The sequence below is a fragment of the Chlamydotis macqueenii genome, chromosome 17, assembly GCF_036417535.1.
Source record: "Chlamydotis macqueenii isolate bChlMac1 chromosome 17, bChlMac1.mat, whole genome shotgun sequence".
NCBI classification, from domain to species: Eukaryota; Metazoa; Chordata; class Aves; order Otidiformes; family Otididae; genus Chlamydotis; species Chlamydotis macqueenii.
In genome coordinates this window covers 9,195,772-9,208,982 of record NC_141572.1, presented here as the reverse complement: position 1 = coordinate 9,208,982, position 13,211 = coordinate 9,195,772, and the positions used below count along the sequence as shown (strand labels likewise).

General features: G+C 47.3%; 1 protein-coding gene across 1 annotated transcript; it reads left to right on the top strand.

The window, feature by feature from the left end:
* The first annotated feature begins 1,343 nt into the window (after positions 1–1,343).
* On the top strand, positions 1,344–3,934 carry GP1BB (glycoprotein Ib platelet subunit beta). The gene is made up of 2 exons (XM_010128800.2): positions 1,344–1,770; positions 2,495–3,934. Exon 2 carries the CDS (start codon positions 2,663–2,665, stop codon positions 3,224–3,226), a length of 564 nt encoding a protein of 187 aa, XP_010127102.1. The 5' UTR covers positions 1,344–1,770; positions 2,495–2,662; the 3' UTR covers positions 3,227–3,934.
* Positions 3,935–13,211: the final 9,277 nt, after the last annotated feature.

Sequence of the window (13,211 nt, the reverse complement as noted above, 5' to 3'; positions counted from 1 at the left end):
AGTGGCAAGCAGGCCCTGCAGGAAAAACTGGGTTCCTTTGTTAGCCTAAGATCTCTTTCCCACTCTGCCTGCCTGCCACAGTGAAACAACTGGAATGATCTGCTCCAGCTTACTACAAATTTAAAGCTTAATTGTTTTGTTTAGAGCATCAGAGATTTTCCCTTGGTTAGGGCCAAATTCTGCTGGTTTTTACACCCTAAATTCTCTTAACTTCAGCACATTTAGGGTGTTTGTAATTTCTGCTCTGTACAGTGTGCACAGGACAAGTTAAGGGAGAGTTGGGCCCAGTGGGGCAACAGTTTCGCAATGTAGTTCTGATGTCCTTATCCCAAGGAGCATAGCCAATGCCTAAAGTCAGACTGATGGCAGAAAAATGTCTGTGAAGGTGCAATGGCCTTGAGAAGACAAGATTCTACCTAAATGTAGTTTGGACTCTTGAACTTTTCTGTTCAAGTATTTGTGTAATGCAGCTTCTGAATAAAGGATGTGGTCAGTCTTTCTCAGTAACTGCAAACTGCACTCATCGAGACCTGCTGACTCACTCAACTATCGAAAGAGCAGTCCCTTGGAGCACTATCTTTCCTAGTCTGTCGTCCTTCCTGTGAATCCAACTAGTTTATTTTGAGGTAGGCAGTGAAACGCCAAGAGTTATATTTTACCCCTTTAAAAATCATGAGAGGATGCAAGTGCCTGGAGGATCTTTCTCCTTGGCTCAGTTATTGACACTAGTGTGGTCACTGGAAGTCCATTTCTTTCAGCAGATCTTCTACTGCTAATTAGGAGTCGATTTGTGTCACTGCTTCAAGGGAAACCTCAGTGTCAGCACACTGCAAAGTGCTAGGTCTCACCACTCTGCCAAAGATAGTCTTCCTGATGAGAGGGTGTCCTGGTTCTGGCCAGGATAGAGTTAATATTTACCTGAGCTGGGTGGAGAACTGAAGCTGGTAGCCCCTATGGCTGGGATAGTTAACTAATTAGCTAACAGCTGGGGTTAATTTACCCAAATTAGCCAAAGGGCTATTCCATCCCATCTGACATCATGCTCAGTATATAAGTGAGGAAGGTGCTGAAGGGAGGCCCTGCTACTTGGAAGAGACTGGATGGGGAGATCTGTTGTGAGCTATTGTACTGTATTTGTGTTCCATCACTGTCTTGTTTTCTTCTGTCATTACTGTTAAATTTACTTTTTGTTCAATCTCAACCCGCGTGTTTGGTTTTTTTTCTGGTTTTCTTTTGTTTGTCAAATCTCCTATTCTCTCGGAGAGTGGGGGGAGTGAGAGAGAGACTGCGTAGTCTGGTCCCCGTTGGGGCTGAACTACGACAGAGGGGAGATCAAAGACCTTGGTGCTCAGGGACTGTGGTACAAACCAGTAACCTTCCAGGTCGAAATGCATTTTGAGTTACTACTTTGCAATTGAGACTTTGTGATGTTTCTGTTGGACTGAGCATGTGGGCCCAGAATCACAGTTGTCGGTATTGTCAGCATCTCTCCCAGCAAACATGTTCTTGTGAGCAGTGTCAGCTCACATTTCTTGGAAGGCTTGCTTGATGAAACCTCAGCTTCTGGTGACATGCAGCAAGCTTGCAGGAAGGCCTCATGTGGGAGGTGTCCCTGGGATGAGCCTGGCCCTTATCTTGCCAGCCAGCTGCAAGGGGATTATCCGGGAGCTCAGCTATGCAGCTGCAAACACTCTTGCACTGTCTGGACTGCCTTAAGACTTTCTTCTTGTGTTGTAAAGCCAGCAAGAAAGCAAGGATTGAACTACTCTGGTAAGTCAACAAAGCTATCTTCTGTTCTTTTTTTTCTTTTTTTTTTTCTTTTTTTTTTCTTGTAATTTGGTTGACAGATGGCACAGAGAAGCACTGCCTCGTTGCAGGTATGTGTAGTTGTTCTCCTGAAAGAGTTATAGCAGCTCGTGTGTTCAGCAGTGGCATGAGACTGCAATACAAAGACAGCTCATTGACCCATGTCTCCGGCGTGGTAACAGCTCCCGCAGGAGATTGTTCACCTCCTGGAGCAACGTCTAGCATGGAAAACTCTACTGACCTCCACCCTCAGTGGTCAGCACCCTCTCTGCTGACCAAGAACTCTTTATCACATCTTTTCAAAACTGTAAAGGCTATTTTTTACTTGTGGTAACAGTAAATTTATTTCTGAATCTCCTTTTGCAATTTGCATGAATAAAGCCTTGCTTACAGACATAATTCAGAGCTATGATAAGGCATGAGCAGTTTCATATTCTAATTTGTGATTCCTTGGCATGCATTTTCTTGGCTACCCTAGTAATGCGCCTCCAGTAAAGCTGAAAATACAAGCAGCTCTTGTACACTTCTGAGGACTAGTGAAAATGAATTTGATGGCTGCAGCTAAGCCTCCCAGTAGCCACCTGTTCATATCCCTCCTCAAATCCAGGGTTGGAAGACCAGGAACATTCCCTCTCCTGTAATGAGAGAACAAGAATTTGCATACGTCTTTTAACTCTGTTCTTTTCAGAGCTCTCGCATCTCCTGTGAAGGACACAAAATCCACCCAACTTTAGAAACTCATCCTCAGAACAAGCCAACAAATACCTGGGCTGTGGTGTCAGTCCTAGAGTGTGGTGTCTTACTTGCCTGGTCTCCACCTCAGCCAGTCTCACCAGGGGAGTGTTTGCAGGTGAAGATGAACAGTGGAATTCTCTTCTTGTCCCTCCTTGGCTTTCTCCCACTCGTGACACCCATATGCCCTATGCCATGCAAGTGTGCCACCAACATTATTGACTGTACATCGAAAGGCCTGACTGTAGCAGAACTACCAGTTACTTTCCGCCCTTCAGCTGAAATTATCCACCTTGGTTACAACAGGCTCACCTCTATTCCCAATGGGCTCTTTGACAACCTGAAGAGCCTCCAGGTAGTCTACCTGCAGGGCAATCCTTGGGAGTGCAACTGTGACATCCTCTACTTGCGCTCCTGGCTCCAGTGGCAGCAGAACCGGACCTTATACAGGGATGTGAGATGCGCCTCCCCGGCTCACCTGCAGGACCGGATCATTGCCTATCTGACAGAAGATGAGATCATCTCCACATGCCAGTACTGGTACTGCAGCCTGGCTCTCCTCTCTCAGCTCTGTCTCTTCGTCCTCCTTTTCCTCCAGGGTATCTTGGTTATCTTCATCATTGTCTACCTGCAGAAATTTCGGAGAATGACCGCTGAAGCCCGGAGCGCCACCCAAGATTTACACTAGCATGTCAACACCTGGGTATCTTCTTCAAGAAGCCCCTACAACAGTGATTAACATCACAAGACTGAGGACTCTTCTCCCCCTTGGGTGGTGCTGTACCAGGGTCATGTGGTTTGTGATATCCAGAGGGGACAATTCAGTGCAGCACCTGATCCTGACTGCAGTCTGAAGCAGGACTTGAACTGATTAGACACTTGCTGTGCTTCCAAAGACCTGATCTTGTGGTTTTTAATGCTTGAAGCTCTTTACCATGATCTCGATTGCTTTGCTGAGCTGGGAGTGGTTCTGGTTTGGTAGACTGAGGAAATCATAAGCTACAGCAACCAGAACTGACTCAAACTGCTCATCAGCTCGTACGGGCTACGGTGCTTGATCCCTCCTATGCTAGAGTATTTCAGCCATACTTTCCACGATGCTCTCGGTTGCACTGGGTCAGGTGAGGACAGAGGTGGACAGTGAACAGTTAAGGACTAGGACAATGGAGAAAGTTTCCTTGGTTCTACCACAGGTTGCCTTAGTAACTTTGGACAAGTGGCCTAGTCTTCTCCTGCCTCGGTTTCCCATCGCTAAAAGGGAAAAGGTGTTTCTTCTTGCCTGATGCATCTTTGCTAATGTTCTTCTGGTGGGGGAAGGAGTATGTTAAAAGCCTACCCATTCACCCTATCTTCATTCTTTTTAATCTACTGATTAAAGTTTTAATTCTGACTTCAACATGTACTGAGTCAGCCTGGGGCCCTGAATGTTTATGAGAAATTGACCCTGAAGCCAAGAGTTGTTGAGACCAGAGGCTCTTTCTGACTGTGCTTGTACAGCACCTGGTGCAAGAGGTCCGGTCTTGTTTAGAGACTCAAACTGCAAAACCCATTAATGTGCCTACTGCTGGTTATGATGTCCCTTAATTATTTTTGTAACAAAGCAAAATTTAAATAAAATAATGATGCATGATGATGTAAATGGCTGATTTTTTCATTCTGCACTAGGTATCTTGCACCCTGTTGCACTCTCTGGCAGTTTCTTTCACTTGAGCTTTGTGCCAAGCAGAATGAATGCCGGAGGCAGGTGGAGATGTCGCTAGGAGTGCACCATAGGGTTAAACTTTGGCGGGCTCCGGCTCAACGGGCCGCTCTCAATACCACTTCCTTCTCCTTCCGCTAAGTTGCCGCTGATTTTTTTATGCTTCGGGCTGGAAGGGAAGGGTGTTTCTTGGTGCAAGCACACCTGTAGGGCCATGAGTGACCGGCCCCTGTGCCCTCAGGCCCCAGCTCCAGTTCGGGGGGGGGTGTCCAGCTCTCAAGGCCCTCGGAGCACACAAAACCGGAGCTCAGCTGCCCGAAGAACCGCTGGGCTGCTCACAGCCGGCGGTGGTGAGTGCCGAGGGCTGGGGCAGCCGGCAGGCGGCGCTGCCGCGCTAACGGCCGCTCAATGTCACTAACGGCAGGCGGCGCTGGCGCGCTAGCGGTCACTAACGGCCGCTAAGGTCACTAACGGCAGGCGGCGCTGGCGCGCTAACGGTCACTAACGGCCGCTAAGGTCACTAACGGCAGGCGGCGCTGGCGCGCTAACGGTCACTAACGGCCGCTAAGGTCACTAACGGCAGGCGGCGCTGGCGCGCTAACGGTCACTAACGGCCGCTAAGGTCACTAACGGCAGGCGGCGCTGGCGCGCTAACGGTCACTAACGGCCGCTAAGGTCACTAACGGCAGGCGGCGCTGGCGCGCTAACGGTCACTAACGGCCGCTAAGGTCACTAACGGCAGGCGGCGCTGGCGCGCTAACGGTCTCTAACGGCCGCTAAAGGTTATTAACGGCAGGCGGCGCTGCTGTGCTAACGGCCCCTAATGGCCGCTAACGGTCACTAACGGCTGCTAACGGTCGTGATTGGCCCTGACCGCCCTCACCTGGAGCCTACCCTCACCTTCAGGTAGCAGGCTCCTGAGGGAAACCCGTGAGGGGGAAGGAGCTGGTCTGGGTGCTCAAGGAGGCTGCTTGAGGAGAAAAAGAGGGTCCTAGGGTTTTTCTGTGTCAGACTGCTTCACCTTGGCTCAGCTTGTCTCTGGGGTCTGTGCTAGCCCCAAAAGTATGAAGTGTTGCAGTGGAAAAGGCCCAGGTGTGTGGGTGGGGGCTGCGCAGATGGAGGTTGAGGTGGGAAGATGGCGTCCTATGTGCGGAGTCCCCCCTCTCTGTGCCGAGGGAGGGCCAGCGTGCGGAGTGGCGGATGGCGTCAAAGGCTGAGGAGGATGTTCAGCATGCTGTGTGCGCCTGGGCCAGCCTGATGTGAGGTAAGTCACACAGCTCTGTCTTGGGAGGCCTCTTTCCACCCTTCCCTCTCTCTGCCCCGTGTCCCTCCAGCACTAACTCTGTGGTGTTAGCCTGACTGGAAGTTGCAGTGTAGCACCCAAGGAAATGAAGTTCTAGCTCAGATTTTTTTCTTCTTCTGAGTATTTGGCCTTCCTAGATTTTGTAGCCAATATATCTCTTGCCAGGGGCTGTGATATCCCGTGCAGTATCACCCATGACCATGGCCTCCAAGGGAGCACACAGCTCTGCCTACTTTGTGGAGATGCCCAAATTAATGCTCCATGAGGCCCCCTTTCAAATCTCAAATTTTAAAGTACTACTGTATTACTATTCCTCCCCTAGTGAAGAATAAACTTTCCAAAGGAATAGAAAGCCTGTTTTCTGGCTTGTTTTTCCCCAGTGTCCTTTTCCCAGGTGCATAAGGAAGTAGCTCAACCTACTGTCTTTCCTTCACCCCTTTCTCCTCGTTTCTTTAGGCCAGTTATACTGTTATTCTAGTGGGTTTATGCCTGTTGTTGAAGTCCCTTTCCTTTACTGATATGTACAAGGCATGTAAGAGGCCCTTTGCTTTCCCAGTACTATTGCAAAGTATGCTACTGTGACAGAATGAACGCCTGGGTTTGCCTGCAGATTTTTAGCTAAATTTGCCTGGGTTAGAGGATGTTGCTACTGCACGTGGGCAGGCACTGACAGTGTTACAGGCCCAGGCTCAGTTGCTGGGAGAAGCTGGACTGGGAGCAGGCATGATCCCAGCCCTGTGACTGCTTTGCTGTCTGCCTATCAGCACTGCTGTAGGGTGCTGGAAAACCTTCAGGACTCAGTGTGCCCACAAAGACAGAACAACTGCTGACTTTGGTTTCACTTCCCTGGGGAGGCAGGAGGGGTCCTGACTCTGCATCATTAAGTCTTGGCACATGAAAGGTAAAAAGCCTTTTTGGCATCATTTGCACCTGTGAATGGTGTGACCAGCTATAGTAATGTGAAAATGAATTGCGCAGAGTGATTTGTATGCCATGGCAGCATGTCTAATCCATAAATCTAGAGCCTGCATTTCTTAGCTTCTCCTGGCTCATAAAGCTGCATGTCATGGGTGCTTTCTTGCTCCTCTGGCCTGTGGAGGATCTGCTGTGCTGCTGCTAATGGGAGAACTGGCTTGCTTTTTGGAGGAAGGGTCTGTCCAAGGCTGTATAGTCTTTTAAAAGGGGAAGCAGTGGTGAAATATGACAGAGTTAAATGCAAGCTGTGAAGATGCTTTGCAAATCACTTCCTAGTAGCAAGGCCTATCCAACACCTGAGCATGCAGGATTGGGCTGCCAGACCTTCTGGAGGCTGCTGCATTGACAAAGGTTCAGGGTGCTTCCAAGCAGCTCCTTCCTCTGAGAGATACCAGGTTAAAAAACCCCGCAAAACCAAACTTAAATGAGTTTGCAGCCTCCGTGATGCAGAGCTCCAAATCCGAGGTGTCTAAAAAGCAGGTCAGCGCTTCCTGAGTGAAGGACGAAATGGTTGGTAGGCTACATAAGGGAAGGCACAGTAACTCTTCCTTCTTTCAAATGCCCTGTTTTTTAGATATCTTCATGGTGACTCTTGCATGCTTTTCAGAGTAGAAGTCTTGAAAACAAAGAAAGCTGGTTTTGGAGCCCAAAATTTTACCCAAATTCAGAGAATTTTAGCCCCAAATCCCACAGAGAACCAGTTTTTCAGTCCCTGTACCTTATGGCGAGGGTGGTTATGTTTTCTTTCAAGATTGCTGCTGGTGCTTGTTTACAGCTTGTCTGGGTTCATGTGACACCTGGGAACCTACCGCTGTTATTTCAAATAGACTTTCATAGTTTCTGCACTCTTGTATGTGGGATGAAAATACCACATTTGTACACATAATGAATAACTAGTTATCACCCACTGCAGGGCTTAGTCACTGGAACAGGCCAAGTCTATGCAACAGTTGGAGATCAAGCAGTGCTTGGAGATTGTATGTAGGAAAGTCCTGCAGAGGCATGGCATATCCCAGTCTCACATAGTCACAGCTGTATGCTGTGCATGTGCCCAAGTGAGAATGTTCAATGGATGCCTTGGTGGCAGTGTGATCTGGGATTTGTTGCATTGCTTACAAATTGAAAAAGACATTTTTCATGGTCATTAATATGAAGCTACCTAGTCTTCTTCAAAACCCTCATTTCCCTTCAGGATTGAAGTACACAGGGCATCCCAGAGAGTGCCAAGAAAAGCCATGTTGATTCCACATCATGGGATATCTTATCTCTCCTGGGGTGCACGGGAGAAGAATTGTTTTTGAAATGTTTAGAAATGGCTTTTACTTATTTTGTATATTCATGTATGAAAACTGAGGCTCCCTTAGACTCAGAAGCCTGATTTTAGAGGGCTTTAATGGAGACAACACAATCTAAACTAACAGGCTTCTGCGAATGACTGGTTATCTTTGATAAATGCCTTGAAAGCAACGGGTTGCAGTGTTAAGGTTTGTTATGAAGATACTGTGTGCGTATGTGCTGCATGTCTAGATAAAGGTTCCTTGGCAGGACAGGATAGAGCACTGCGGGAGAACATAAAAGAATTAAGTGGCTTTAGTAAAAAAAACAAAACAAAACAAACAAACAAATCACTCTCTTAAATCTACGGAGTGTGCCCCCCCCCCTTCCCATTTTTTACATATCTCGTGATCTGCTTCTGCTGTGAAATGTTTGTGACTACTGAGAACAGAATATGCTGGGAGGTATTTCTTTGTATTTCCGCACAGCAGGATTAACCTGAGAGTTATGAAACCAAAATGCAGAAATGCCCTCTATGGATACCTGATGGTTTGGGCTGCATAGCACTGATCTGATTACTTTTAACTTGCCCTGTCACAGCTGTTTGATGCCATACAAGTGTCATTCATTTTGCATGGAAACAGAGCTCTCCTCATTGAATAAAAGACTGGCTCTGGAGCCGTTACCCATATTGACTGTAAATTGGGTTTGCTCGGGAGAGGGCAGCAAATAGCTTTTAATCTCCTGTTTGCTTTTACTAGTAAAATCAACAAGCGATGTGGGCCTGGGAGAGGATAAAGGCAAGTGTGACGTGTGTCTGCCCAAAAAGAATGACAGTGTTGCTCAAAACTTAGTTGTCCAAGAAGCAGACATTGCCTTTTGAATCCATAACTACTAGTTTAAACAGTGCTTTTCTTGTTAGCATTCCAAAACATCAGACTGAAACCAAGTCAGGGCAAAGGTGGCATCATGTTGCTATGGCCATGATGGAAATAGTGTTGGTTTTCTGTGGGGTGTTTAGTCTGATGAGCTTTGGAGGGCTGAAATCCATCCCTTGGCAGATGGGTGGGGAAAAACTTGTCCATCATCACTGAGTGGTGAGAACAGTGGTTTTCTGTTGGCGTGCCTGTTGAAGATGGGAAGGAGCCTGGAGGATGGGTGGGAGGTAGGTGAGAATACCCCAGGGATATACCCCAGAGGTGCAGAACAGCTCAAAGTTATTGGTGTTGGTTCTGCACATCTGTGGGACAGAAAGTGCGGAGGCTGAACAGGCAAACGTGTAAGCACCCAAGGAATTTAAATGCCCCTGCACTGGGCAGGAGATGTGGGGAGATGAAGTTTGGATTGAAGTGCTGTGAAACACTGACATCTCCTGTTACAAATCATAGCCCTTAACTTGATTGTCTCTCATGGGATATGATAAGGGCTGTAGCTCTATTTGGGGAGCTTTTTCCACCAGGGGCTTTTACCTCCAGCATTCTCAAGCTCACCAAGAGATGGTGCGGGTGCCCACACTTGCTCTGCATCTCCATTACCTGATCTTTCAACACAGTGTTAGCAGGCTAATTTTTTTCCCAGGATGAGACTTTAATTCCCTCCCATTGATCATGGCCAAAGAAGAGAGCTCAAATGGAAATTTTATTCCAGAAACAATGGCCCCCTTATGTCCTGTGTTGTGCTCTCTGTGAATGAACCTGCTGGTGAAATGAAGGCTTTTCCCCAGGCTGTTTTGTACCTTTCTCAGGTGAATCTTCATATTAGATCAGCTGCCTGGATTCCTGCAGGGAGACAGAAGGGAGATAAAGCATGAAATCTTTGTTCCACGGGAACATGAGACAAAATCACAGTCAGTGGGACTTGGGCTTCATATTTAGTTTCCATAAATGCCCACAGGCTGCAGTGAGATTGTCCACGTTAAAGCCTATGAAGCAGTGGGCAGTTTCCCTGTGCAGCTTACATATTTTTCTGCCTTGTAACGCTTCTCTTCGGGTCCAGTCCAATGCCTCCACCCTGGGCTGGCTGTTCACTTCAAACCAAAGCTGGCGTCATCCTTCTTGCCTCATCCTCGGCTCTGCTGTGAGCTGCTGCCTATTCTGTTGACACTTGCGCTTCCCCACCCTTCCCAGTGCTGTCAGCATTTCTCAAATTGTACATAAAATATAGCTTGCTGCTTTCCCATATTGGGTCCTTTGCTAGCCAAGCTGCAGCAAAACTGTAAAACTGATTAATTTGATGGACCAGTGCAGAAGGCTTTAAAAGCAAGATGTTCTTGATCACTTTGTCTCCTCTCATCCCCTCTGCTACAATCTGACAAGAACGGCATTTTAATTATCCTTTTTCTGCTTTTCCTCTTTACTTGAGACTTGCAAAAGTGCAAGAAGCAACATGGTATTCTGTGCTGCCTACCCCTATATGAAGGGAAACTCCTTCCAAGTGCTGTGCTTGCACTTTAGTGTGCAAATTCCCCTGCAGTTTCCTACAGTGCTTCAGGTAGAGTGGTTTAAATCTATCCTTTGCTGATTTTTGGAGAAGAAAAAAAAAAAGGATTGTAATGTTTTCTATTTCTGTGTTGAGTGAGTGAAGCACACAGGAGGAAAAGATGCGTGCTTGCATAAGGTGAGGGTGGAAAGAGAGGGAACTGCACCATCTGTAATTTGAAAATATATAATGAGATTTATTTCCATGTGTGGATCTGAGAGAAGGCTCCGCATGAAGTGCAGTGAGGTTTGAACTGTGGTGGTGTTCACACTCTGGGAGAAGTCATGCTTTGGGTAAATTGCTGTGTGTTGCAATAAACCAGTGCCCCAGTTTCTTTTCTAGACATGCGGGGGAAAAAATTATGTGGAGATGCAACTGCTGAAAACATGTGTAACTTGAAGGCAGTGGAAACAGGGAGTGAAATCCCAGCCCTGCTCTGTTCTGCAATTGACTTGAGTAACGCCAGGGTTCGCTAAAGGAGCCTTTGGAGTGTGTAGAAATTTGCTAGGCTGTGCACACAGACTGCTGAGATGAATCCCATTTAATGAGATCCAATGCAGGAAGGCATGGTTGTGGGGCAAGGGTACCTGATTATACATGTTTTGGAAGTGTAACATTAGTTATGTACAGTAAGGCAAGTATTTCTAAAACCACTGAAAGCATCTGAGTTCTGTCAAAATAAGAGGAAATCGGGATGAAAGTTAAGGCACTATCCCCTGAAGTTGTTCCAGTGGTTAATTAGCTGTGGAAAAATTAGCATGTAATTTCAATCTCTGTTTGTCTGCGAGTTTCCAGCATTCCTACCTTGCTTTGCCTTTATCTGTAGATGTCTGTGGGGCCCCATGTGCTAGGCACTCTATGTTCCCAGGAATGGGAAATTGTGAAATCCATGTGGGATGGGAAATTATCTCAGATGTTTCCCATCTTAGATGGGGGAGAAAGAGTCTATCTTGGAAATGATTCAACTGAAAAACAGGGTGTACAACTGGTGCATTCATCTTCATGCTCACTATCCTGCCTACTAGCAACCCACTTGACTTTCTAAATGAAAAATTACTCTAATCCAAAAACTAGAGCTTCAATATTTATGAACTGGGAAATAGGCATCTAAACAAGTCCAGTGTTTTATGTATATTTTTTTTAAACTATGTTTTAAAAATAGATATTTATACCAACTGTTCCTTGGTCTTGCCAAGTTGGAGTTTTCTTATTAAAATAATAATTCACTGAATGGTTTCCACCAGTTTTGTATCTTGCACAGTGTCTGCCTGCTGAAGTGTCTTTCATTGTGTGTGGTGAGACAGCAGAGGAACAGAAAGGGGAGGACAGGGTAAATGATCTTTGTAGGTAGGACTGCCAGTGACCTAGTGGGCTGCCTCTGTTGAGGAGAGTTGGCTTATGGTCCCATTTGGAGCCAAGCTTCTGTGGCATAAATCCTCCTGCAAGAGGCTGGATCTTGCCTAAGTTACAGCTTTATTTTAGCTTTGCTACACAAGTGGATCCCCTGATGGAAGCAGTGCAGGACTGACAGCATTTGGGATTTCCCCCCTGGAAAGCAGAAAACTTTTGTTGCTCAGAGGCTGAGAGTTTATTAACCACAGTGATCCAGCAGGTCTTGGAAGGACTCCCAGGACCCCTGGAGGTGCTGAGCTGCACGTGTTGACACACTGGGAGTGCAGCGCCTGCTGTGTTGCCCTTATTTCAAAGGAAATGTCAGTCAGAGAGGGAACCTCTCCCTTACTGGGAAGCAGCTGGAATGCGTATCAAACAGGAGTTATTGCTGGGGTAGGAGGGCAGGGCGGGAGACAGCCTCCTGTGTGGAAGGGAGGGGAGCAGGTGGGGATCCCAATGGCTGATCCAGCACAGTCCTGGCATTAGTGTAGTCAAGAGCCTTGGGCTCCCTGCCCACTGTGAGCAGGCTGCAGCCCCAGAGATGCTGTGGTGACGTGTCCTTGGGCTGTGCTATGGCGACTGGCGAGGGAAGCAGGTGGGATGCAATGCTGAGCTCGGGTGCTGCACAGTTAACAGCTGTACTCTGCATCCCTCTGCACTGACACCAGCAGGGTGTAAGGTAATGCAGTGCTGAAGTAGGGTGGTATGGAGAATGACATCTGGGCCCAGGACAAGAAGCACATAAAGCTGAGAGGTTGTGTAGAACTGCCCTCCTTTCTGATGTTAGAGCCAGCAGGAGCCTTGTCTAAACTGTGCTGTGGTTTTAATGACTACTCATTAGAAGAGATAGTGCCCCACACTGTAGTAAGTTATCTTGTGCCCTTACCACTGGAGCATTTCTGAATCCTTGGGTCATCAGTGGATTCACCAGTGTTTCCCATATGGAATGAGATGGGCTGTTCTCCATCTGGCGGTTGCAGGGTTGGGACTGATGCCATAAGGGCTTCACCAGGGTTGCTGGAGGGCATCGTGGCTGTGGTGTCCTCACTAGCTGCCCAGGGAGGCCAACACTAACCCATTTTCAGAGGTGTTTCTACTTGGCTTCCCTGAACAAGGAAGTTCTGAGCTGAGCACTGTAAAGACAAAGAGGTCCCTGGCAGGCACGTGGGAGCATTTGCTGCTGTGAGCTGCCTGGAAAAGGTTTCCTTGCTCAGCTAGGGAGGAAGAGCCTCACTGCAGAGTTTAGCATCAGTGCTACCGATGCTCAAAACAAGCTGACAGTGAACAACCCTCAAGATGAAGTCTGTGCAGACAACCAGGAAAAAGACCTAGAGTAAGCAGAAAAAAAGGGCTAGACCTGATGGGCAGTTTCCTGGCAACAAGGAGCTTGATCTGGGCCAACTACTGAGTATTTACAAATGCTGAAGCAGTTGTTGTCTACTGAGCTGGCCTAGCTGCATCCTCAACAATTTCTACAGATTGAGCATGAGTGGCAAGAATAACAGAGGAGGGAAGATCTGGTTACAGGCTCAGAGAGGAATGCCAAGATTA